This window comes from Polyodon spathula, chromosome 17 (assembly GCF_017654505.1).
Source record: "Polyodon spathula isolate WHYD16114869_AA chromosome 17, ASM1765450v1, whole genome shotgun sequence".
NCBI lineage: Eukaryota > Metazoa > Chordata > Actinopteri > Acipenseriformes > Polyodontidae > Polyodon > Polyodon spathula.
This window is the reverse complement of record NC_054550.1, coordinates 27941845-27969215: the sequence shown is the minus strand read 5'-3', so window position 1 is coordinate 27969215 and position 27371 is coordinate 27941845. Positions and strand designations below refer to the sequence as shown.

General features: G+C 38.6%; 2 protein-coding genes across 12 annotated transcripts in view; both read left to right on the top strand.

Annotated features, from left to right (window-relative positions):
• heatr5a (HEAT repeat containing 5a) overlaps positions 1 to 18565 on the top strand; it is a 32131-nt gene extending 13566 nt beyond the window's left edge. The window contains exons 15-36 of the mRNA XM_041275867.1: positions 572 to 735; positions 820 to 995; positions 1108 to 1213; positions 1378 to 1568; positions 2111 to 2270; positions 2571 to 2760; positions 2954 to 3123; positions 7234 to 7378; positions 7666 to 7869; positions 9121 to 9336; positions 9866 to 10047; positions 10242 to 10310; positions 10618 to 10797; positions 10901 to 11120; positions 11607 to 11846; positions 13554 to 13681; positions 13837 to 13984; positions 14517 to 14789; positions 15238 to 15462; positions 15850 to 16001; positions 16301 to 16514; positions 17048 to 18565. Of these exons, the coding sequence (XP_041131801.1) occupies positions 572 to 735; positions 820 to 995; positions 1108 to 1213; positions 1378 to 1568; positions 2111 to 2270; positions 2571 to 2760; positions 2954 to 3123; positions 7234 to 7378; positions 7666 to 7869; positions 9121 to 9336; positions 9866 to 10047; positions 10242 to 10310; positions 10618 to 10797; positions 10901 to 11120; positions 11607 to 11846; positions 13554 to 13681; positions 13837 to 13984; positions 14517 to 14789; positions 15238 to 15462; positions 15850 to 16001; positions 16301 to 16514; positions 17048 to 17355 (4061 nt within the window). The 3' untranslated portion in view covers positions 17356 to 18565. The remainder of the gene's footprint in view (positions 1 to 571; positions 736 to 819; positions 996 to 1107; positions 1214 to 1377; positions 1569 to 2110; positions 2271 to 2570; positions 2761 to 2953; positions 3124 to 7233; positions 7379 to 7665; positions 7870 to 9120; positions 9337 to 9865; positions 10048 to 10241; positions 10311 to 10617; positions 10798 to 10900; positions 11121 to 11606; positions 11847 to 13553; positions 13682 to 13836; positions 13985 to 14516; positions 14790 to 15237; positions 15463 to 15849; positions 16002 to 16300; positions 16515 to 17047) is intronic.
• A 3126-nt stretch (positions 18566 to 21691) lies between these two features.
• LOC121329620 (E3 ubiquitin-protein ligase HECTD1) overlaps positions 21692 to 27371 on the top strand; it is a 31347-nt gene continuing 25667 nt past the window's right edge. For all 11 annotated transcript variants that reach the window (XM_041275301.1, XM_041275296.1, XM_041275295.1 and 8 more), the window contains exons 1-2: positions 21692 to 21893; positions 23974 to 24268. In XM_041275301.1, coding sequence (XP_041131235.1) covers positions 24129 to 24268 — 140 coding nt within the window. In that variant the 5' untranslated portion in view covers positions 21692 to 21893; positions 23974 to 24128. The remainder of the gene's footprint in view (positions 21894 to 23973; positions 24269 to 27371) is intronic.

Sequence of the window (27371 nt, the reverse complement as noted above, 5' to 3'; positions counted from 1 at the left end):
ATATAAATTGCGCCTTGATCTTCTGTCCTTTTGGTAAGCGAGTTGCAGAGGTGAGGTAACAGTCGTACCATTTACTGGTGCGGCGAAAATAATAAAACACATTAGAGAAGAATTAGGTTGATTATATTAATGAGTCTGCAGGTTTCCAGAAGCAAAGGCATTACCTTGATAACCTAACAAAAACCAGCTTGCTTATCTGCCAATCGGATGCTGGTTTTCACTGTTGGCAGCTGCCTCCATTATGTTGACATTGACTGCATCATTGATGTTTATCGATCTGGAAGGCAGTAATAAGTGTACATTATCTATTGAACAGACAGCTGTTCATTAATTACAACTGCCTACAAATTAGACAGTCTGCCTCGGGACTGTCTTTTGGCCAAGTTCCTGGATCACTTCTTCTTTTAAGATGACGTTTGCACGTTTTAAAGGTGGATTTTGTGGAAGTAAAAACTGGAATATATTGTGGCTGTACATTTTCATTTCTCTTACACTTTAGCCATGGTACTGCTTTGCTTTTGGTAGTAAATAAATAAATAAATAAATATTGCTTGTTTGTCAATACTTGCAGGAGGTTTCAACCAAATCCTCAAACAGCTGGTCTCTGATTTGACTAGCCCTGAAAACCTGGTTTCTGCTGCATCTTTCCTGCTTCCGGCTCTATGCCACCCTGATGATGTCCTCTTACTGGGGCCAGCACTACAGGAAACTGACCACAGGTTCATTGAGGAGCAGGTTTGCTTTCTTTAGTATGCATTGTTCCTATTTTTTAAGTACTTTTGTGTCGAATTGTAAGGGTATGCTTTGTAATTCTACCAGCTGCAGCAGGGTGGCAGTGCGGGGGGAGGAAGCCTTGAGTACGACCCCTTTGCTATCTGTGAGAAGGTATCGGAGGTGGATATTGTGCCTACGCCGCTGTCCCCAGCTCCATCAGTAGTCATAGCAGCAGTCGGCCTCTTTGGAGTTGTGTTCCCCCACATTTCAGCACAACAGAGGTAACTGGCTGCTGTAGTTTATGGAAATATAACCATATGAAGTGTATCTGTCATTAGTCTATGTCTCTAACTGGTGTGTGTGTGGTTTTTTTTTTTTTTTTTTTTTTTATAGGGTCCAAATCCTGGAGCAGTGCTCCGAATCTATCAAACAAGTCAAAGGGTCTCGGCAACAGACTGTCCAGATACATGTGGTGTCTGCATTCTGCAGTGCTTTAAAAGTAAGACACTTGGTTATTGCTCAAAAATAAATGTACCCTGTTGGGAAATTTATAACTGATCTTAAAAGACTAAATGAAACTCTCACTTTAATACAAACAAGTCTAACATTGTTTAAGCCTTAAACTGTTATGAACTTTCTAAGCAGTGAAGTTTGTTTGTCCAGTGTCTGGGTAACAGTCGTGTGAGTTTGGGCCCAGAGGAGGTGAGGAGGCCTGCCCTGGCACTGGTTATGGGAGCCTTGGAAAGTGCCAACCCTCTGTTGAGATGTGCTGCAGCAGAGGCTTTGTCTCGACTGGCACAAGTTGCAAATGATGGGGCCTTTACTGTTGGAATAGCACAAATCAGCTTTGATAAGTAAGTAGAAATTGCAGACTTCTATTTGTGCATATTAATATTTCAGAGATGGAAATAAGAGAATTCCAGGTTATACTCCGAGCTTGATTAGCTCCAGTATATAGGTAACTTGTTAGACTCATTGTAAAATCAGGAATGGAATAGACTGCTATGCTGCGGGAGTCTTATTTCCATCCCTGTATTTAGAAAGATTGTTGTCTAAACTACGTCTTCCGAAATCACTTAGCTCCCTTTCCTTCTAATCCTTGTCATGCTGTGCTATACTGCTTAAGTAAATACATTGCACAGTTTGCACATGGAAGATTTACTTTCAGAACTATAACTAAAGTTATCTTTGTTATACTGCAGAAACAGTCTGCAGTATTATGTACAGGTCTGTTGTGTTGAAAGTTGAGCAGAGACACAAGGTGGTCAAATGCTCACATTCGGCTGACATGTTTTAAACCGCTACACCTGAGTTTTACCCTCATCAAATTCTAACCCTCACATACTCTTTGAAGATTCACTTTTAATAAAGTAATCTCTTTTCCACTGTTCTTTAGGTTAAAGTCAGCCAGGGATGTGGTATCACGGACAGGACATTCCCTTGCTCTGGGATCTCTTTACCGTTATTTGGGTGGAATTAGCTCAAGTCAGCACCTCAATGCCTGTGTGGGAATCCTATGTGCCCTTTCTCAGGACAACACCTCACCAGAAGTTCAGGTAGGGCCTTCAGTAATAACATTTGGGACTTTACTCAGTATGTGCCATCTTGAAAGGCTGTTGTAAAATAGTGGAATAGTGAAAGTTTGTTTTTAAAATGATACAAAATTACAGTAAAAAGGATACAAAGGTTGTTTTGGTGTAAATTCAGTTGGATTACATTTATAGGAGTCTGGGAGAGGGTCTCCAATAACAGATCATTACTGAACTAGTTTGATAACACTTTCTGTAGCCATCTAGATTTAGTTTGAAACATTTTGTCTCTCCAGTCAGTTTGATCTCTGTTTCCTTGTTTTATAGATGTGGGCGTTGCATTCCCTGTCACTGGTGATAGACTCTGCAGGACAATTATATCGTGTCCATGTGGAGCCCTCCTTTTCACTGGTTCTGATGCTGCTACTGACCGTGCCTCCTGCTTATGTGGAAGTTCATCAGAGCCTTGGCCGTTGTTTAAATGCACTTATCACAACCCTTGGTCCTGAGCTGCAAGGTATTGCATTTATTGCATTTGTCATGCACTTCATTCACTATATATAGTCTGAAGCTGTCATTTTAAAACATTATACTGCAGTTTAATTTAGTCTCAAAGCTCTGTCCAGTGATTGGTGTATTCTGTCATGCTGACCTGATGAAAAGCTATGGCAGTGAATGTGTCTCCTATCCTCTCGTCTCCCTCCTGCCAGGCAGCGGCTCCTCTGTCTCTGCCCTGAGGACCTCGTGCCTGGTTGGCTGTGCGGTGATGCAGGATAACCCTGACTGTTTGGTCCAGGCTCAGGCCATCTCCTGCCTGCAGCAGCTTCACATGTTTGCACCGCGGCACGTTAACCTGACCAGCCTCGTCCCCAGCCTCTGTGTGAGTCACACATAACCATACAAGTCATAAAGCATGTAGAAAATGTGTGTAGGTTTATGTGTCTTATACAAGATAGTGGGACACACCTAAATATCATCTACTTATCCATTTCTGAATTTACCTAGTTGCCCACAAATATATATACTGTTAAGTAAGCCCACATTTTATAAAATGCTTGAACCTGGTACTTATTGTCACCAGTTTATTTTACAATGGCACATGGGACAAGTTGGTGGATTTACAATGAAATTTGAGACTCTGTTGCAGCTGATTGGGTAGCGTTGCCATCTAATGTCCTCGATTCAGCTAGTCTCAACTATGTTATGAGAGGATAGGTTTGCAATGACAAAACCGCTGATTTTTCTAGAGACCAATGACCAATCATAGCTACTTTATTTGCCCCTTGAGGACAGTCTTTCCAGTGCAATGTACCGTGTCATTCTTCTGGCATCCATCTCGTCTGTACCTCACATGTGGTGTGTTACGTCAGAATCCTGTCAGTATGAGAGAAGTAGTACAGTACTTTTGCTTTATCTAAAGCCCTTGACCCTTAAAATTTAATTGCTGGTAATTCCCAGACTAGTGCTAGTGCACTCTTTTTATACTTTAGTAAAACCTTTACCATTTCTTTGTAATATTTTGTTACATGTTTTTTTTGTTTTTTTTTCCTGCATTTTTAATTTATAAAAGTATTGCATAGACTCCCTAAGATGATTCTTCTTTATCAAGTGGCCGAATGCTTGAAGTGGCCTCCTGAGTTTTTTCAACTACAAAGGTCAAGTAGACACATGTCTTCAGGACCACATTCCACCCCTTGGTCTAGATTTAGCCACCATCTCCTGGGTATTCCAGTTTTCATAATTTGTTAAATAAAAAGAACTGTAAAACAAATATACTGTAAATGACAATGTTTCTGTTCCCACAGTGGTGTTATAACTGCTATGTAATTTGCTCTCCTATACAGGAAATCTTGTTGGATAATTCTGTGTTGGTAGGTCCCTATCCCTAGCAGGTTTGCTGTGTCACATTTCCCTTGCATCTGCTGTTGAATCAGTTTTGTTTTTCTATGCATCTATTCATTCATTTTTTAACTAACCTGATCTTTAGAAAAGTGAGCATGACCAGGCATCGCTGTTCCTTTGTACCTCAATCTGGGATAGTGGTAAGGCTGTGCTTCATATTTCGATTGGAAACTGATTACTGCAGGATCACTGGAACTTTTCTAATGTTCTACTGAGGATACTTCACTATGCGGTGTCCCGGGCAGCATTGTACATCATTCTCTTGTTCATTTTACATCATGATCGTACTCCTCATGGCTCCCACATACCCAGTAAACAAAAATAAGTTTGTGTGCAGGTCATTTTTGAGAATTGAGTCCTACACATTAAAAAACAAAACCAAAAAAATTATAGAGAAGTTAGGTAAAGGTACATAGGTTTAACAGCAAAACTAGAATTTAGACTATTATCTTCACTGTCTTCTTCTTTTTTTTTTTTTTAATATAAATTTAGTTGTCGACAATTATTATTTTTATTACTTTCTCCAAAATTTAGTAATGTCCAATTATTTTTGGGCTCAGCTCACTGCTACCACCCCTGTGCTGACTTGGGAGGGGTGAGGACGAACACACGCTGTCCTCCGAAGTGTGTGCTTTCAGCCACCCGCATCTTTACACACTGCAGACTCACCATGCAGCCACCTCAGAGCTACAGCATCTGGGGACAACGCAGCTTTGGGCAGCTTCCAGGCAAGCCCACAGGCACCCGGCCAGACCATAGGGGCCGCTGGTGCGTGGTGAGCTGAGGACACCCTGGCCGACCTAGCCGCCCCCGCCCCCCCCCCCTGGGAACCCCCAGTCACGGTCGGCAGTGATATAGCCTGGATTCGAACATGCGATCTCCAGGCTGTAGGGCACATCTGCGTGGAGCCCCCTTCACTGTCTTTTTTTATTTAAACATATTTCTTTTTAGAAAATAACCTACTGAATTGTGCCATCAGTTCCCTTTTAACCAGCTCGCACACACTCAAACTAATAGCAGCAGTTTCTCAATAGGACTACTTGCAGGTAGTCCCAAATGATACTGCTGTGTATCTAATATGGAATGTTCTTTGGCTACCCATCCTATTTCATTTATAAGAGAAAACAAAGTCCATGTCAGGGAAATAATACGTTAATATTAATTCTTCAGTTTGATGCGATGTCATTTTAATAAAGAAAAGAAAAACCTTAACACTGTCCCAGCGTCAGATAAACCCCTTCTCACAATATTCTTTTTTTTTTTTTTTTTTTTTTTTTTTTTTTTGGCTGGAACAGGACATGTTTTATGCTTTTCTCATTGCTTACTGCAGGTTTTAACAGACAAATGGCCAGTGCGGCAAAAGCCTGCAACAGTAATGCTTCTGGTTATGATTTCTGTTTGTGTGTGCTATCTTTTTTTTTTTCTAGTTTAACGATTGTCTTTGCAACATAGATGACATATTTGCTGTGTGTGCGATTTTATTTTTGTGTTTTTGCATCTTTTTAAAATGTAATCTTGTGTTCTGGTGTAATGACAGGTAATGGTATCTTATCGTTGTTGTAATCTGAGCATGTTTGTGGGCTGAAGGAATGAAAGCCGAATGGAAACTCCTTGTCATCCACTGTATGCAGCATTCTGTTATAAACTGGGCATCCTCATCCTCGTTGCTCAGGTTGCACATTATGCTCATTCACTTCTCTGGTTGAGACGGGAAAGGCTGAAGCAGTAACTCTAAAATAGTCATATATAAATATAAAGCTTTACAAGTTCTGCACCGTTAGACATCTGAGCCATGTGAAACTGAGATCAGGAGACTATTCTATGCCAGGAGGCACAGCTTTAAGCAGGGGGAGGGGCCAGCTAACTATAACACCAGTGCGTTAAGCCTCTGTACTGTATTATAGCTCTTTTTTCAGTAATAATTCCACTGCTTTTTCATAAGCAAGGTTTGTGATGCATCATTACCAGGGATCCTACTTTTCCTCAATAAAAAAAAAAAAAAAACACAGATTGTATAAAAATGTTTAATGCAGGTTTTTTTAATTCTGAAATTAAAATAAAAGGCTAAAATTGACACAGGAAATATGTATTGGTACAGTTTTAAATTCTTAGGAAGTTAATTAATAATATAAACAAACTTCCCTTTTAACTTTAAACAGTACAAATAGTATTTGTCTGTATGGCTATTGCCAACTCTTTGACTTGCTCTTAGGGATGATTTTTATCGTTTTTTGAAATCTTTTAAACCGTTTGTTCAGTAGTGATGCACTGGATCCTGAAGTAAACTGCAACTACGTTTTAACATTAAATATGACAGTGTGCCTCCTCCAACCTTGACCTCTACTCCAGAAGCAGTTTTATTGAACAAGTATGTTTACGTAAATGCCATGATTATATATAAGTGTATTGATTTAGTTACCAAACAAACAAAAAAAGCCTTGCAAGTTTTTTGCCCGCCCCAAGTGTAAAACAAAAAATTCTCAGACGGCACTGCAAATCCGTGTTTTTCCTCGTTATTCCGCAGCAAACTGATTTCTAGGATCCCTGATTGTCGCCCATACTGAACATTGTCTGACTCCATTATCTTATCACAACCAAGGAAATCCAAAGAGTACTCATCAACTTACTTAACTCCTTAATCTTTTGCATATGGTACGGGGGGGGGGAGCAAAATATGGTGCCCCAGGATATGTAAGGCTATATTCAACGGTTAAGTGTTCCAATAATGTGAAATGGCAAAACTGTGACTGTAACCAAACTAGAAAATAAAAGCTATATATATATATATATATATATATATATATATATATATATATATATATATATATATATATATATATATATATATATATATATATATATATATATATATATATTTGTTTTTGTTTAAGTATTCTTCCATTATTTCAAGTTTTCTCCATTCTGAAAAAGAATGGTACACATTAGCTTCCACTGTGCTGTCAAGTCAAAATCAGAGAATCAAAAGATCCGTACATGTTCAAATGAATTACAAGGGGAAGTGACTGTGAAAGAAACCCTGCAGTGTGTGTTTCAGGTGCTGATCTGCCCTGGTGAACTGTGTTTGCAGGTGAATTTGTGCAGTTCTTATCTGTCACTCAGGAGAGCTGTGGTGGCCTGCCTGCGTCAGCTTGCACAGAGGGAAGCGACTGAGGTGTCTGAACATGCTGTCACCCTCGTTAAAGACCTTTCAAACAGAGAACACACACTCCTGGGTAAGAACTGTCATTAGAGGTTGAGCTTTATTTACACCTGCCAGACATTTTCTCTCAAAGAAAGATTTAGATACCCCCTTACTGCAAGGTAATTAGATTCTAAACATAAGGTAAAGCTGCAAGAAACTAGTTCAAGTTTAAAAGTTTAGGATGTTTTACCAGTTGAGATATATATATATATATATATATATATATATATATATATATATATATATATATATATATATATATATATATATATTATATATATATATATAAACTGGAAAATGTAACTTTTCTGTCTGCAGATGTTACTATCAAAGAGACTGGCCTGGAGGGGGCCTTGTTCAGCCTTCTGGACAGGGAAACCGATCGACGTCTCTGCAGAGACATCAAGGAGACGTTGGGTCACATGCTGACATCAATGGCTGTGGGGAAGCTCTCGCAATGGTTAAAGCTTTGCAAAGATGTGCTTTCTGCCTCTGCTGGTAAGAATAAAGCTTTTCCAGTGAGTAGCGGAGCTCTGCACTTGGAAAATTTTCTGTTTTCATTACTGTACCTTATGAGTAAAAACTGCTTCTGACCATAGGATTTATTTGGTGCATCTCAGTGCTTCTATTTTTATATGCCTTTTTTGGGCATTATCAGAAGTTTACTTTAATGATTCACTTTTGAAATTATTTCTGCCCACTGTTATTAAGTTAGGCTGAAGTTATTAACTGATCATGAAACATTAATTTGATCTCGTCGGTGTGACGGTTGAGTGCTTGCCTGCTAGATCATAACAACTTTACATATTTCAAAGTAATTACTCTATTTGTTTTTATCTTATTACATATATATATATATATATATATATATATATATATATACACACTGAACAAAAATATAAACGCAACATGTAAAGTGTTGGTCCCATGTTTCATGAGCTGAAATAAGATCCCAGAAATTTTCCATACGCACAAAAAGCTTATTTCTCTCAAATTTTGTGCACAGATTTGTTTACATCCCTGTTAGTGAGCATTTCTCCTTTGCCAAGATAATCCATCCACCTGACAGGTGTGGCATATCAAGAAGCTGATTAAACAGCATGATCATTACACAGGTGCACCTTGTGCTGGGGACAATAAAAGGCCACTCTAAAATGTGCAGTTTTGTCACACAACACAGTGCCACATATGTCTCAAGTTTTGAGGGAACAAGTAAATGGCATGCTGACTGCAGGAATGTCCACCAGAGCTGTTGCCAGAGAATTGAATGTTCATTTCTCTACCATAAGCCGCCTCCAACGTCGTTTTAGAGAATTTGGCAGTACGTCCAACCGGCCTCACATCCGCAGGCCACGTATAACCACGCCAGCCCAGGGCCTCCACATCTGGCTTCTTCACCTGCGGAATTTATATTTTTGTTCAGTGTATGTATGTGTGTGTATGTATATGTGTATATAGATAGATAGATAGATAGATCTATATCGATATTTCTACAGATAGAGATAGATAGATATATCTATATATCTATATCTACAAGGATCTCTAAAACAGAACTAAAATAGCTAAAGTTTCAGATTTTATGTACATCAATCAAAATTCGTGAAGACAACCCTTGATCAGTCTGTAAGTAATACGGACCTTTCCTGCCTTTATGAAATCCCACTCGTTGATCACTGCAGAGCCAAAGCTAGCTACAGATTGTGCACTTAATAAAATATTCAGTGAAACCAGGCAGTAATTCCTGTGGGATGTGGCTTAATGTATTTGATGTAGAGACGACCCAAGAGGAGGAGGATGGGGATCGTGTGGATGACTCCTCCGTGTTCACTTCCAGACCCGAGAAATCCTGTCCGTTCACCAACCCTCGCTGGGCCACCCGCGTGTTCGCAGCCGAGTGCGTCTGCCGGATCATCAGCCAGTGTGAGAATGAAGGCGAGGCACATTTCAACATGGCCCTCGCCCAGGAGAGGAGGCTGCGGGACCCCACCAGTAAGTCTGGATGGGGATTTTGGATTGGTTAAAAGTGTTGAAATTTAGTAGGACTATGACTATGTTCTCAATGTGTTCGTGTCCTTTCTAGCTTGAATCTCACTTCCTATTTTAGTTTTATCCCAGAGTGTATTTTTAGCTACCTATTGTTCTCATACAGAAAAGTAACGTGTCACTAATGTATGATCTAGAGAGTGATTTTAAATTTAGGGTGGGGCGATTCAGAAAGGTATTTGTGCCAGGAAGTCACAGCAGTGTGTTGAGCAAATAAGAATTACAGCACATCAGTTTAGGTGGTGCCTGTGAAATAAATCAAATACATCGTCCCCTATACCCTTCTATGATAGCTTCCTATCTACTGGTACCTACCAAATTTCACCATCTTGTCATGGATATTGTTGCTGCACGCAAGATGAAAGGTGTTTTGCAGGCAAAGAAACTAGAAGCATAATCAAACATGTATATGTACATCTCCACAGCTTGGCACTACCTTTCTCTATAGGTGCTCATGAACTTGCCTTCCCTCCAGGTGATTTCCTGGTGTTGCACCTAGCCAACCTTATCCGAATGGCTTTCATGGCTGCCACTGACCACAGTGACCAGCTGCGTCTCTCTGGTCTGCAGACCCTGCTGGTCATCATCAGAAAGTTTGCAGCAGTTCCAGAACCAGAATTTCCAGGGCATGTCATCCTGGAGCAGTATCAAGCCAGCGTAAGCAGTCATCTTTTTCTTTTTCCGATCTGAAGCTGCAATAACCGTAGTCCAATGGCAGGAAAATGAAGAGGAAATGGCAGAAATTATTGTATCTTAACTTATTGGTCAAAATAAATCCTTTTTTAGGAATCCATGCCACCTCCTGATTTTGAATTCGTTCCAACGTAGTTTTGGTTCGGTTCTTCTTTTAGGTGGGTGCAGCACTTCGACCAGCCTTCACTCCTGATACCCCTCCGGATGTGACTGCAAAAGCATGCCAGGTAAGAAAATAAACCTGACCTTCCCAGAGCAGCTCTCTATATAAAAGAAAAAACATTGAGATAGAACTGGTTTATTTCATAGGAGGCAATGTAAGACAAGCAGAATTTCAGTTTGGTTTTATATAGCGCTTTATGTAAGAGGTGTAACAGATGCATCATGTATCTTTTTATAGAGTAGTAGAAATGTACAGTATACCAATGGGCCAAGATAAACAAAACTGGTAAATCTATGAAAATGATTAAACTAGCTTTTTGTATTATCACTGTAAAGCTGAAATGAAACCTGAGTCTTGTTTTCCATTTCCAGGTTTGCAGTGCCTGGGTAGCCAGTGGAGTTGTAAGTGACCTTGGCGACCTGCGGAGAGTCCACCAGCTGCTGGCATCATCGCTGGTGAAGGTGCAGTCTGGGAAGGAGGCTCAGAACCAGCTATACAATGAGAGCACATCCACCATGGAGACTCTGGCAGTGCTCAAGGCTTGGGCTGAGGTAGGAGCATCAGATGGAATTTGAGTAACTGGATTGAAGCCAGCTTTTTGTGTTATGCCTTCGCGTAATAATAATCATCATAATATATTTGTAATTGTTTTAGGTCTATATTGTTGCAATAAAGTGCCAGAAGCTGTGTGACAGTCCTCCAAAGCAGCTTTTGAAGATTTATTATGAAGACTACAGCAGTAAATCAGCAGAAGGGCTTCTCAGCCTGGTTCAGGCAGACTTAACAACCCTTAGTAAGCTGTGGCTGGCAGCTTTGCAGGATTACGCCCTCCTGACTCTACCACAAGAGTACACTGCACAGCTCCCTGCTGGAGGTAGGGTTTATGTTACAAAGCATTTCGTATGCATACAGATAAACTGGTTGGAATGGCATCATAACATTTGAGACTCATTCTTAGAGCATAATTAATGGGAAATACGAAAAGATATGTACATCTTGTCAGTCTTTGAACGATATAGAATTTTGGTATTTTAAGTCTAAAGCTGCATTACGTTGCATAAAGGTTTGAAGTATAATTGCTGATTTGCAATACATCAACACATTTTGCCAACTAGACAAGATCTGTTTTACATCTTGTGCTAAGAGAAACTTAAACAGACATAGTTTACTTTGTGTGCCAAGTTAATACTTGTTTTGTTTTTGTTTTACATTGAGTTTTTGAGCATTAACACTCATGTTGTTTCTGAATATGGCTCAAAGTGATTTTCTTTTCTACTTTGCCTGCAGGTTTTCAAAAAAAGGTTCTTTTAAGATTCACCAGCATACTTTCTGAATGTGTATTTTCCCTCTGTTTCCCCAGGCGGTGCATTTTACACAGCAGAAACAGTAGAACATGCCAGATCCCACTACATTAGCTCCTGGGCTCCCATTCTTCACGCTGCAGCAGTGTGGCTTAACAGCACAGGCTTCATCGTGGTGGACGAGGAGCCTGCCAACCTGTCCCGACCCGTGACTCCCACCACAATGGGGCAGTCAGCCTCGCTGGCCAATGTCAAGTCTCCTGAGGATATTAACACAGATAGATTCTATCTGATATTAGGTCAGTGCCCCACAATTCTATTCGGTTTTACACTGTACTCATAATATTTCACAGATATTTTCATTTTAAATTAAAAATAATTACATCTCAGGAATGTGAAAGTTGTTGTTGTTTGTTTTTTTTCCCAGAAATTTTCCATATGCACAAAAGCGTATTTCTCTCAAATTTTATACACAAATTTATTTACATCCCTGCCAAGATAATCCATCCACCTGACAGGTGTGGCATTTCAAGAAGCTGATTAAACAGCATGATCATTAAACAGATGCACCTTGTGCTGGGGACAATAAAAGGCCACTCTAAAATGTGCAGTTTTGTCACACAACACAGTTCCACATATGTCTCAAGTTTTGAGGGAACGAGTAATTGGCATGCTTACTGCAGGAATGTCCACCAGAGCTGTTGCCAGAGAGAATTGAATGTTCATTTCTCTACCATAAGCCGCCTCCAACGTCGTTTTAGAGAATTTGGCAGTACGTCCAACCGGCCTCACAACTGCAGACCACGTGTAACCATGCCAGCCGAGGACCTCCACATCCGGCTTCTTCACCTGCGGAATCGTCTGAGACCAGCCACCCGGACAGATGATGAAACTGGGTTTGCATAACCGAAGTATTTCTGCACAAACTGTCAGAAACCGTCGTCAGGGAAGCTCATCTGCATGATCATCGTCCTCAGCAGGGTCTTGACCTGACTGCAGTTCGGCGTCGTAACCGACTTCAGTGGGCAAATGCTCACCTTCAGTGGCCGCTGGCACGCTGGAGAAGTGTGCTCTTCACGGGTGAATCCCGGTTTCAACTGTACCAGGCAGATGGCAGACAGCGTGTATGGCGTTGTGTGGGTGAGCGGTTTGCTGATGTGAATGTTGTGAACAGAGTGCCCCATGGTGGCGGTGGGGTTATGGTATGGGCAGGCATAAGCTACACACAGCAAATTTACATTTTATCGATGGCAATTTGAATGCACAGAGATACCGTGATGAGATCCTGATGCCCATTGTCGTGCCATTCATCCGCCGCCATCACCTCGTGTTTCAGCATGATAATGCACAGCCCCATGTCGCAAGGATCTCTACACAATTCCCGGAAGCTGAAAATGTCCCAGTTCTTCCATGGCCTGCATACTCACCAGACATGTCACCCATTGAGCATGTTTGGGATGCTCTGGATCGATGTGTACGACAGGGTGTTCCAGTTCCCGCCAATATCCAGCATCTTCGCACAGGAAGTGGGACATGCATTCCACAAGCCACAGTGAACAGCCTGATCGACTCAATGTGAAGGAGATATGTCGCGCTGCATGAGGCAAATGGTGGTCACAACAGATACTGACTCGTTTTCTGATCCATGCCCCTACCTTTTTTTTTTTTTTTTTTTTTTTAAAAGGTATCTCTGACCAACAGATGCATATCTGTATTCCCAGTCATGTGAAATCCATAGATTGGCGGTGGAGTTATGGTATGGGCAGGCATAAGCTACGGAAAACGAACACAATTGCATTTTATCGATAGCAATTTGAATGCACAGAGATACCGTGACCAGATCCTGAGGTCCATTGTCATGCCATTCATCTGCCACCATCACCTCATGTGGTTGAAAACCACTGGTGTAGACGATAACCGTATTTAGCACTTTTAAACCAGTTTATAAGGCATAGTGTGAACAGGAGTTGGTATAATGTTTGACTGATTGCTTTTATTAATTGCAGGTATAAGTGTAGAGTTTCTATGCTCTCCTCGCTCAGATGCTCCAATGGAAAGTATTCTGGCCTGTTTGCACTCACTGCAGTCTTTGCTGGATGTTCCATGGCCACGGTCGAAGATTGGTAACGATCAGGTAGCTTTTACCGGGCTTCAGTTTTTTTCTGATGTTCATTTGCTAGCTGTGTGTGTGAGACTGTTCATATGTATCTGTTATAGGGCTCTGATCTGCTGCGCAAACAAATGGACTTCATTGGTAATGAGTAGTGTGTGTGTTCTCCTTTTCTGCAGGCTCTGAGTGTTGAATTGCTGAATGTCCTCCATAGATTGATACTGACCAGGGAGTCTCCAGCCATCCAGCTGGCTGTTCTGGAGCTGGTCAGGCAGATCATCTGTGCAGCGAAGGAACATGTGAAGGAGAAGCGAAGGAGTGCAGAGGGTGGGTGTCATTTTGAATTATTCCATCCCAGCCTGTGCTAGATGTTTACTTGCTTGCATTGATCACATGAGTAGGTGCACTGGGTAATGCCTAGGGAGTTTAGTCCCTGAAACTTGAAATAAAAACAACTGTCTTTAACCAGATAATTGAAATTTTGCTACAAACCTCCAAAATAAAAACATTGCCAGGCTTGTGCGTATCTGTTCACATGACTATTTATTTTTGTTATTTTATTGGATGCGTCTGTACATTTCTATTATTAAAATTGATACTGTACACACAATGCTTCATATTTTGCTGTAAGAAAACCCCAACAGTTAACTTACTGTGATTCGTTATTTGTAGGTCACAAGAAGCATGCCAAAATACAGTGGTGGCTTTAAGAAATGACTGGTAAAATGCTACTGGCATGTAAATCTTGCAGTACTCCAGTTCGGTGTACTCCCATTAATCTGCATGCCTGAAGATAGGCTGTTTAACTGCAGTTTTGTACTTGTTAAGGGTGCTAATGACATTGTTTAATTGTTCTCAGTTGATGATGGTGCTGAAGAGAAGGAAACTCTGCCAGAGTTTGGAGAGGGCAAAGATACTGGAGGCCTGGTGCCTGGGAAATCGCTGGTCTTCGCAACGCTGGAACTGTCCCTTTGTATTCTTGTACGGCAGCTACCACAGCTGAACCCCAAGCTTGTAGGCAGCCCCAGCGGCCATGGAGGCAAACCACAAACCCTGACGGAGAATGACTGCAAGCTGGTATCGGCAGCCTTGGAAATCCTGTCTGACCTTCCCTGCATCTGCTCACCTGAAGGTAGGACTGGGTTACAAGATGCTGTTGATCAAGGCAAATCCCAAATGAGAATCAGCATCTGTTTTCCAATATGTTTCTACACAAGGAAGGCAAAACTCAACCCAGGAAACTATTTTCAGGGGAGTGAGTTACAGGAAATATGTTTTACCTACAATACAATTCAAAGTAAAACTGTCCTTAAGTCAAATACAGTAATAATTCAGTCACTGGTCTCCTTTTTATTGTGATAAAACTCTGCTGGTTCTTTGCATATTATTATTATTATTATTATTATTATTATTATTATTATTAATTTATTTTTTGTATTTGAAAAAGCTGTGCATTAAAGTGTAAAAACATTTGTTTCACACAAACTCAGATTTTTGTCTTGTATTTGTTCTTTTTTTTTTTACTCTTAATTTAAATTAACCCCGCTGATTCATTTATCTGCAAACCCTCTTGTCTGCAGGCAGTGTTTCGATCCTGCCCACCATTCTGTTCTTGATCACTGGTGTCCTCCGAGAGATGGCAGTGAAGATGCCTGGTGGTCAGATCTCCCTGCCTGTCTCGGCGGCTCTGCAGGCTCTCAAAGCCGTGGTCTCCTCCCCTATGGCCAAGACAGAAAAGAGCAGTGCCGCCTGGACCTGTCTGCTCCGCTGTGCTCTTGCTACCCTGCTGGACTTCTGGAACACAGGTCAGTCTGAACCAGAGATGTGGCTTATATACATTTCATGCATTCTGACACAGCTTCATACCAAAGAAAAAACGTGCTCAGAATTAGTCATAAATGTGGCTGACAGAGTCTTTAATCAAAGGGATAAGGTAAACTTATAGAAACACAGATTATTAGCTATAGTTCCTAAATTTTGAAATTACATATACTAGCCCAAAGGGATTAATTGGAATAATAGGAATGTTAAACAAAGCAAAGGTGTGCTCCATTTTGTTGAACTTCCTTGCCTATAAACACTCACTTTAAATAGATTGTAACAAAATGTAGTGTTTAATGGTACCATTTTGAGTGAGTTGAATATAAGAATCAACAGAAAACTTGAAAATAATAAAAATCCTTTCTCCTTAGATGAAATGCATCCAGAGTTAGATGACGTCAGCCTACTTACAGCGATCACTATATTCGTCATGTCTGCTAGTCCTGATGTTACAGCTGTCCAGTGCCTTCAGAGTCGGTGCATTGACAAGTTTAAAAGAAGCCTGGATTCGAAGGATCCTTTGGTAAAGACAAAGCATCTTCTCTGTTTTGTTGCTGCAGCACATTAATTTTGTTTATTTACTTATTTATTTTATGTACAAAAACTAATAATTTATATTGCACCTGTTTTCCTACATGTTAGGGCTTTAAGAAGAAACTGTTTTAACAGTAGGTCAATTCCTTGTGGACCTTAAGGGGTTAATACTTACATTTCTCTTCTAAATAAGTCTGCCACCGCATTGAAACTAATTAAGAGCGTTTGTGCATATATTAGTTTGAATTGAAATCCAACCTTTTGTTTTTTGTTGTTTATCTTTCGTAGATACAGACCAGGTGCTATCAGCTGCTACTGTCCATCTTTCAGAACCCCAGCCAGGCTGTGTCTGTCCCCTACATCCAGTCCCTGGGGTCAGTGATCGTAAGCAGGCTCCAGAAAGTGGAGACGAGAAAACCAAAGAGTTCTGCTGAGCTGCAGGCTATCCAGGAAGGGGTTAAAGCTCTTGAGGTCCTTGTGTCTGTGGCTGATGAGGAACATCGTAAGTTGGCACAGTTGCAGCTTGGTTATGTGAAGAATCTACAGACGCTCTGCCAGTTTAAGACATTCACTTATGAACTCATGATGATACACCCTCAAGGAAACCAAATAGAGTAATTATTTCAACTGCCAAATAGATGAGAAACTGTACTGTAAACATATATGCACTGGCACAATCTGTACTTCTCTTTATTGTGCATATGCAGTAGCTCCAGATAGCCTTGAAATGTTTTACAAGCCATGAGTTCAGTGAGCCATTTCACAAGAAAAATGCAGCCCAATTATATTTTGGCTGCAGTTTGTTCCTAGAATTTGTCTGCCAACACCCTTGTTTTTCAGTGCTGGGGAATGCTGTGGTGCAAGTGCCAATGTTTGGGTTTAACCAACCTTCTGTATGTGTGTTTTTATTAGAAAAAGAAATAATTTGCTGAAGAGAAAAGCTGAAGCCTGGCATCCTGTGAAAATATGAATCATGTCTGCTTATGCTCAGAGTGTTAGTTTCTATGGTAAATAACTTATTTTTCTTTCCCCTAGGATCTCAGCTCATGGCTATTCTGCTGCCCCTTCTTATTTCCTTCTTGCTGGATGAGAACGCACTGGCCTCTGCAGAAAACCCTGCACGAAATCTGCATGAGTTTGCTCTCCAGGACCTGATGCGAATTGGCCCTCGGTACTCTTCTGTCTTCAAAACCCTCATGGCCAGTTCTCCATCTATGAAGGCACGGTTGGAAGCGGCGGTCAAAGGCAATCAGGAGAGCGTCAAGGCCAAGAGTTCTGCCCTACAGTCCAAACCTCCAGAAAAGAATTCTCCCAGCATTCAACTCAAGACTAACTTCCTGTGATTCCCTCAGAATACACTGTGGTTTCAGATAGGGCTTAATTTTTAAATTTTTTTTTTTTTTTTTTTTTTAAAGTGTTTCTACCTTTTCCTTACATGAACAGAATCCGCTAGGTTTTGACTTGACAAGGGAGTAGTTTTGTTACTAATCAAGAGCAATAACTTACGGTTAACATCGTTTTGTAATTCTTAAGATTAATTTGCCAAAAGGAGAGAGTTTTCTTCTGTCAGGTTGTTACCTTGTTTAGATCTCTCTACCACAGGGCCGATCTGGCATAGGTGAATATCACAGACAATGAAGCAGAAGAACACAATGTGCTTGTCTATTGAACTTTTAATGGGACAAGATGTAATTCTTTTAAAAAGTTGCTCTAAAAAGTTATAATATTGAGTAAGTAAACATAGCGTATACCACAGAAACTGCTTGATTAGTTTGCTTAAGGAATCAGTTTCAGGCCAGTTTTCTGAACTGAACATGCAAGTATTAACCAGAAGTAACTGCAGATCCCTGATGTAATTGCACTATTGCTTCATATATATATATTCAGATACAACGTACTGTAATTCTACAATAACACTATTTAGAACCGTTGTTCATTATTCAAAAAAAGGGGCCTAGAATAATAAACCATGTTCTCATTTGCATTAAGGCGCAGTTTAAATATCAAATGTCATGTTTTGTGTTTCTTTGTGACTGTCATTGTAATTCAGATGTAGGATAGAGTTTTAAAAATGGGCACTGTGACTCAGGCTATTCAGCTAAGAGCTACATTTACATATTGTCTCAGTTCTCAATGTTTTCAAGGATTCGAGCAGCCCAAAAGGGGCATTAATGATGACACTGATAGCTCTTTATTTTTTGACATCCATTCACATATGTCCTAGGTAATTGAAGCTCAAATCAGGACTAAGTATTTAAGTACTGTATCCATGAGGTATTAAACAACTAGATTTAACTGTTACTCCTGGCAAATCAAACCCTGTGTTGAAGTGTGTTGATAAGTGTGTCCTAGCCTGAACACCTGTTTTCCTTCCAGACCACCTGAAGCACTTATGGCTGAGACGAGAAGGATGTAACATACTGTATTTGTAGGCTAAACATATTTTGTACATAGCATTGTAAATTGTACAGATTTAACAATTTGACTTAAATCCTAACATATGATTTCATTTTCTAATATGCTTGACAAATAAAGCCTCTTTTTTTTTTTTCATTGGTGATGTGATGGTTTTTCTTTTTTTCTTTTCTACTGTGTCTTGTAACCGTTAATACATGAAAAGCCTGAGCTAAATAAGATTACAGAACAATGCAACTGCCATTTTCTTAAATCAAGAACTGATGCTATTTTTGTTGCAAGTTTCTTTTGATCTGGGAGCAAATATCCATCTTCCTGGATGGGTTTTCAGAAGTACAGGGAGGCATGTGAGTTTAATAAGGATGTTTTCTAGCCATTCCCAGGCATGTTTTGATTTTAAGAACACCACAATTTGTGATCGGCACAATTTAGGTAAGCCAAACTATATATATTTTTTCTTAATCAATCACGCTCTTGGCAAACTAAAAAGAATCGCATTTTACAAAGAATTGAGCGGCAGTTCAAACAGTTTCTTAAAATACATTAAAGAGGAAAGTGACAATTTGGATGATCAGATCCAACCTGTCCGAAAATTGTAAACCCTTTTTCGTGTGCCTCATTGCAAAAATAATAAAGTTAGCATGATGTGTATTTGTGGGACGTGTATATGCGTTGTGAGTTAAAGGGTTATGGAAATTAAACAAATATGCCAGTAACATACATCCCCTGCACCGAATGTATATTCAAAATTAAATCTGTATGATGAAAAGGTTGATGACTATGACTTTCATATCAACTATATTCAGAATAGTATAGAATAAAAAAATGGCAATGAATATTTTCTATGTCTGTGTCATCGGGTAAGCAAATGAGTTAGTATGGTAAAGTATATTAAAATGATTTAAAGTATGAGGAATAAATTATTTTGTTCTCAAGATACTATAAATGTAAAAAAAAAGTGTGACACACAGACTGATAAATGTACTAATAGAGACACCTCTGTATAGCCCCACAATCTGATACCCTTAATAATGAATGCTAAATAATGTTAATACCAAGTTTCTTCATAATTGAGTTAGTTGTTTTCTAGATAAATGTATTGTGAGACACCCTTGCTATAACCCTGAACTGGCAAATTAGAAGGGAAATGCTTCATATCCCATTCTCCTTTCCAAACCACTGTGCCACTCAACTGCCCTCATGTTCAACTGTCCAAATGAAACACCAGGAGAATTCATTGCTTGCTTTGGGAACAGTTCTAACAGTGCTGAGAGACCTTCATGCAACAGGTATTCTAACCATGTAAAGTAGTGTTGTACATGCCTTCAGTATTCCCTTTCACCTGTGCTACATAGACTTTAATCCTCCAGATAAGTTCCCGTTCGATTAGTTTTATAAGACAGGATTGTTTTTGTCGTTTCATCAAGGCGCCTCACAATGGAAGCGAAGCCACCTTGCCTGAGGAGATAAGGCTACCATGTAATGTATAAACAATGTTTCAGTACAATGAAACATTCAATTTCTTGCCCAGTTTGACTGCAGGGGCTTCTACTGCAGAGTAAAACAGACTGAAAGAACCTAAGGAAGGAGTATAAACAGCAGATTCAATCAAGCATGTTTACCTTTATGGCATCATTCAAGAAGCACGTGTTTCATACATTGCTGTGCAATCCCATATTCAATTATTTGCGAAAAGCTTTTGCAAGAGACTCATCTGTGATTTTTTTACATTTCACACTGGTGCATTTTACAGTCATGTAGGATCTGACTTTACACATCTCAATGTAGTCTTCTGTGATCAGCAGTTCATTAGACAACCTGGAAAAGTGCTGTAGTGTTACAATGGCACAGAGCCCCAACTACCCTGAATAGGCTTGAACCATGTTTGGGGGGCTCTGCTGGGAGGTTCAGATTGAGACTGCTTTTTGTTACTCTACCATCATAAATGCAAGTAAGTTCAGCCTACAGTGCTACCAAAAATCAGTTTATTTAATAAGATAGCTACTGAACAGGGAATAAACAAAATGGGCTATTAGATTGTACAGATGTTTGGATTAAGACAAAAATGAACAGGCCTGTCTGCAGTAGCTAAGGCACTTTGCAGGACATTACTTTTTTAACACATTGCTCTGGTTATTTACAGTTATGAACTCAAATAGAATGAATTAAGCATAAAAAAGAATCATTGTATTCAAGGGATTATGAGCTCAGGGCGGCCTATAACGATCCTTTTTCTTTCTAATTATTGGCTGGTAACCATCTTGTGATACTCATGCAGCAAAACTGAAATAAATAAATCTCCAAAAATAACACAAATAAAACTGATTTATATTTCCCACAATCTTTAAAATAAGAATGGTCAGTATGACAAAACCCAGCTAGTTGTCAGCAAAATTTGACTATGTTACATATGACTAATTTAGGGCTAATATGGCTAACACGTGCTAAAATGACTAATCCTGAGCTCACACTGAATATTGGCCAAACCAGACAGTATTTGTTTCAGATTTCACAGCACTGTATCATTCTGCCCTTTCAAACCATTGTATTAACCATCACATTTTTATTTAAATATTCCAGTATGGGAGATGATATTAATTTAAATAATTACACACGGAGAAAGCAAATGGTATTGAATGCTTAGCATGCTTGCTTTTGTTAATTTAAATGTCAATAGTAAATCCTAATCTGGCAATCCAATATATAAACTCAATCACAAGCAGTAATATTCCATCAATGAAAAACGCCTCAAATTATAAGGACAGTAGGAAAAATAAAACATAATATAGTAAAAAAAAAAAAAAAAAAAAACTGCCTGTGTTTAAAAGTTTAATAACATTTTCTCCAATAAACATTGCTATTTTGGTTCTTCTAATTTGAGTAATGTTTTATTTACATTATGTAGGCAGGTGTATCCCAGTTAAAAACAAAACAAAACAAACAAAAAACATTAAAAAAGAAATACACAAATAAATAGATACACATTGAGTACAGGAAACATACACAACACTGCAAGAAAATAGCGCAAATGCAACACAATTACAAGCAAATAAATTCAAAAATCCAATAATAATAATAATAATAATAATAATAATAATAATAATAATAAATGCAACCTGGGTTTTTAGCGTGCATTTTATGGTGAAGACAGTAAGTACAGTACAGCGTACAGTATTTTTTACAGCGTCCTCTGCAGACGGAAAAACTAACTCCCGTTGCTGTATTACAAAACGATCTGTGTGATTATATGCAGAGAGACTCGTGATGTGGATGGGGAGCTTTAGTCTTACACACTTCTCCCCTGAAGAGCTCTCCATTTCACGCTGAAGAATAATCCTCTTCCATTTTTGACCTTTACGTTAAGAAAGAAAAGGGGAGCGATAGTGCATTTATTGTTACATTTGTTCGTCGCTGCTTTTGTTTGTCTGTAAATATTATTTTTGATTTCTTCATCTCCCGTCAGTGGGTAAGTTTATCTTCAATGTCGGGGTTTTAAACATAACGTCGCGATTTCCTGGGACACAACGCCGATTTCAGTGCAGAGGCCTGCGCATAGCTTGTAACTTGAGCTTCGAGGTGTGACATAAGATGTTAGGCCTTATTTAGTCGAATGACCAAAACAATGACTAGTTTAACATTTGTTTGTATACGTTTTCGAACAGAGGAATATAATATTACATAAAATAATCGATCTCAGAAGAGTACGAGGATTTTTTGATGTCGTGCGTTAGTTTACATTACCCACAGCATTTCAGGTTTTTAATTAGTGTTACCATTATTATGAAATATTTTAAAAACTTTTCCACAACATATTACTGATTTAATTCTCAATTGAAAATATAACAGTGCTGTTTACCAATGCCGGTTAAAATTACATTTAGACATGTATATGTAGGCGACATGTTAACCGTAGTTACAGTATTGTTTTAAAATGTGTAAAAAAAAAAACAAAAAAAAAAAAACGTATTTGTGTCAAATAAGAGTCGGATTCTTTTTATATCTCAGTAGAACGTTTATATACTTCACAAAACAACTTGCCGTGGTTTGTTTTGTACTTAGGATATACCTTGGCTAACACAATGTTGTATATGAACAAAGAAAATAGTTCTGGAAATTATACCGGATATTCATAAGTTTAAGTTTAAGAAACTTATAAGCCATTTAAAATAAATACAATAAAATGCAGATTAAACATTTGTTGTTTACTGAAAGAAAGTTAGATAGAACATCGCTGTAATGATGATGTCACAGAAGCTTTGTTCAAAGTTGAAAATATTTAGAAACAGTGCAAAGTACAATATTATAAATACAATAGATTACTTTAAGTTTTTTTTTTTTAAAACATTAAATAAAAGTACAAATCTATGTACAAATAAGCTTTCTGTACATGCTGTTTTTAGTGGCAACGTATTTTTTTAATCAAAGTAGGCTAAGTGTGTGTGGTTTCAGTTAACTGGGGACTGTAAAGAAATAAAATGACAACTGTAGTACTGGATTGAGTTTGCAGGTTTTTTTCATCAGTCACCAAATAATAATAATAATAAATGTTGCGCTTAATCCCTGATTATTTACTGTGTGAAAATCTGGTTGTTTTCTACGTTGTCTTTTGGTTGAATAAAGACCTGAACTGAACAGTCCTGCTTGATGGATACAACTATTCTTTGACTTGTTATAAACCACCATTGACTAGCTCAATAATTAAGTTGCTTAACCATTGTTTTGCAAATGTTTGTTTGATTAAAAAGCCTCAGGCCTACACAACTTTGCTTGGAACCCATGTGTGTCCAATGTTGCATACCACTTGCATTTTTGATACCTGAATTGAGATCATTGTTTTGACACCTGAATCCAGGGTCAGCCATGTACTCTCGGGATATAAGCTTTTGTTATTTTTTTATTGTTGATATTGTACTGTTTTGATTATTGTTATGATATGTACTAAGTTATTGAATTATTCTAAAAATAGGATTTAGCTAAATATGTTTAGAAGGATGGGGGCAGTAAGGACTGCCTGTACTACAAATACCAAGCTGCTGTTTTCAAAAAGTTTAGTTTAATACAGTTTACAGGTTACCAGTACTATTGTTGATTTAGGTTTAGCTATCTTGTTAAAATTATTCACAACATAGCATAGTAATTGTTCAGAGTTCCACCATGTAAACACAGTTCACTTAAGGAATATTTAAACAAGTACAGGCTATCACTGCAGTAAGTAATAATTACACTAAAGGGAGCTGCAAAGCTGTCATTTGATTCTCTTTGAAGACACTGGCTGTATCTAAAGGCACCTTTTAGGCAGCCAGACTGACAAAGAAGCCTAGCTTCTGGTTTCTAGTTAAGCAGCCTCCTAATCAGCTTACGCTGAGGGCTTTTTTGTTCCCAAATGGTTACAGTTTAGACTCTGAACCTTGAAAAGATGGCTTATTGCTGTGAGTAAAAATAGCTGGGTTTCTTGAGCTAGCATGATTATATTTAGGTTGAGCACACATAAAACAAAGCAATATTGGCGGAACTAATACAACATTTTATATTTTTTTTTTCTCCAGTTGTACAGGTGAAGACTTCATGAGGCTGAAGGTGGAAAGGAAGTGAAGACTTTTTTTTTTTTGCAGCAACTGTTGCTGTATTTCAGCATCTCTCAGTTCTAGGTTTTAATCACTGAGTTTAACTCAGTTGATTTGGCTGGGTATTGGCAAGAAGCATGGCAGATGTGGACCCAGACACATTGCTGGAATGGCTGCAGATGGGGCAGGGAGACGAAAGGGACATGCAGTTGATAGCACTGGAACAGCTGTGCATGCTGCTTTTGATGTCGGACAATGTGGATCGGTGTTTTGAAACGTAAGTCTCTATACAATTTATCTCTATATAATTTAGCTTGCCTGCTTTCACCTTGCTGTGGTCATTTATCCTAACTTTGTCTGTAATTTGGTGCATGAATAGTAAACCAGAAAAAAGGTTAAGCCCTTTGTTAGATGTCGTAAAGTATTGTGTTGTGCTACTTGGTGAAATATATAACCTTTTAGAATTTGTTTTCTATTGTAAATTAGCTTGATTTGCGAATAGTGTTTGTGGAATGTTTTTGTTGTATGTACAGCCTTTTAAACTTTAGAAGTGATAACTATCTGCTTTATGTGGTGTGAATTAATATAGCCATGTTTGCATGAGGTAATTTGCACATTAGCATGTGGTGAATTCATTTGTGTAGGTAAATATTCTTTGCCTTGCTCTGTTGTGTTGCCAATCTATAACAAAAATAACATAAAGGGCTTGTCCAAAGCCTACAGATCGTGATTATTGAGTAATAAATGTAAAACAAAGCCATTGGGGTTGGGGGGAGGTTATTAAATATTGTTTTTTCGGGTGACTTTGAATTGTTCTAGGTGCCTTAAACTACTCTCCCTCAGCCACACACTCACACACACGTAAACTAACATCCCATATGGCACAGATTAAATGACCTCCTGTGTGGTAGAAGCTCACCTTCCCAATATAGTGAGCTGAGCTGGGAAGTGTGGCACAGTTGGGTTAAAGTCTCGCAAACATCTGAGGAGGGCTGTAGGTCAACAAACATTAATTGAGGTCTGAACACCACCTATTTGAATTGTTTGTGGAAACGTTCAGTTGCAGGTAGTGTACAGTAAACATTAACTGTTGCTATGATGGCTATGTAATAATGCATATTGTACTTACTATTATAGGAGTGACATGTCTGATGTTTAGTCAGATACTATTGACTTCAAATCAATTTTACTGAAGTGGTGAGACAATTTACAACACAGAATGGAGTAGAACCAATGGATCCTCAAACCGAAAGGTTGATAAGGTTGCTCATGCAAGTGAGAAATAAAATATATATATATATATATATATATATATATATATATATATATATATATATATATATATATATATATATATATATATTTTTTTCCTTTTTATCACCAGTCTAAGGAAATTGGGACCATCTTGCATTTCTCTTAATATGCTTTTCTTCTATTTCAAAACTATACTAAAACAAGGAATATAACAGCTGAAAATGCATATGGTGAAATTGTTTGTGGGAGGCTTTCCTTCATTTTATGTGTCATACAGAAGATTAGTGGAACAATCAAAAGTGTGTAAGTTAATCAGTAAGCTGAATTTGGCTCAGACATATTCATTCAGTACATAATTCTTCTTGAACACAGATAGCCTGTGTAGTGGATAGCAAACTGTTTAGACTGAGGATCACATGATTAGGTTATCCATGGTAGATTATAAGCTTTGGTGTTAACAAAAGGGTCAGTTCTATGTCACAAGTAACTAGATAGAGCTCAGGTTTGTGTCCCTGGAGGTTTACTATATATCCTGGGCTGAGTTTAAGCTACAACTTTTTGCAGTTCTTACTGAATCTTTAATAAAAGTGAACCTACCAAAGGGATATATGTCATACAACAAAAAAGTAGTTAGAACTATGGGGGGGGAGGGGGGGGGGGGGTTTTCCATAAAAGATCTACTCAACACCCTTCAGAGTCCTGCACGGGTCCGGCTTTTACGACCCAGACCCGCAACCTACTGCAGCACTGTCTTCTTACCCACGACCTGACCCGCTTTGACCTGACTCCTCTCTAATTGCCTCCTGCTTTAGTGCAGGAAATACCGGTACGTTTACCTTTTAATACGTTTTTATAAACGGTTACAGACGAGTGCACTTAACCCTTTGCGGTACTATATTGGACCCTGTCCGACATCATCAAAAAGGCATAAAGCACAGGTCTCTAGTCATTTTTCTCTGGAAAAAGCCAAGAAAACCTTTCAATGGCCAAGTGAGACCGATAGGCCGAAAAGAAAAGGGCATGTCTGATGCCCCATGCACCACATTGATAACACAGACATATCTGCAGAGTTTTTTGAGATGTTATGGTAATAAAATAATGACTTGGATCGCATTATTGAGGAGTTTGGTGATAAAACGAGTAGTCAGGAGAGGATTTATCAGTATTTACGACTATGAAGAGGTAAATCCATCTCGGTTACATATGTGAGCAGGAGTATGATGGGAAATGTCGGCTTTAGGCAGGGAATGCAATTTAAGTTTAAAAAAGTGGTCAAAAGGTAAAAAAAAAATAGTTAAAACAGTACACAGACCTTGCGTAAAGAGTTGTAGCAACACATGGGAACATGTAACACAATGAAATAAAAAGGTCCTTATGTACCCTTTAATACTGACAGTTTATTGTGGCATTTTAACTGACATACTAAAAGCTGTGAGCCAGGTTGCTTAGTAATCGGTTAAGGGGACCTTCAGAAACTGCTATGCAAATGTCGCCTTACTATCATTATCAATCACACGTTTTACTTGGTTGCTTATCAGTTATTAAAATAGGAATCTGAAATCGAACAAAAAATGTCACTCTTCCATCTAAAAGATCGAGGTTGGCTTGTCAGAAATATAGAGAGGAATTTACCACAGACTGGTCATTCATTAAAAGAAGTCGAGTGTCTGAATCTCGGGTCCACTGTGAATACTGCTGGACAGTCTTCTCTGTGAAACATGTACATGGTGTAAGTCATGACTGTATCACTCACATAGGTACAAAGAAACTCCAGCAATACGCGAAGTTTGACACTTTGTTTGTGTAAACGGGTTTTGAGATTTAACTTGCTTTTAAGTAATTAATTATTGGGTACTACACAACATTTTGTGTTTTGATAGTTGCAGAGTAGTACAAATTTAAATAAAAAACATGTTGAATCTTTTTCTTGAAGTGTTGTTATTTTGATATATTTTTATAAAGTTTTGATGTTATATATTTCAGTCCAGGTTCATAAAACAATCTTCATTACTAATACTTAAATTCAGAATAAATAGAATTCCAAAGAAAAAAAAAAAGAAAAATCAGTGAAGTATTTTTATTGGGGTTTTTAAATTTCAAAATGCGGTGTGTTTACAATTACCCAA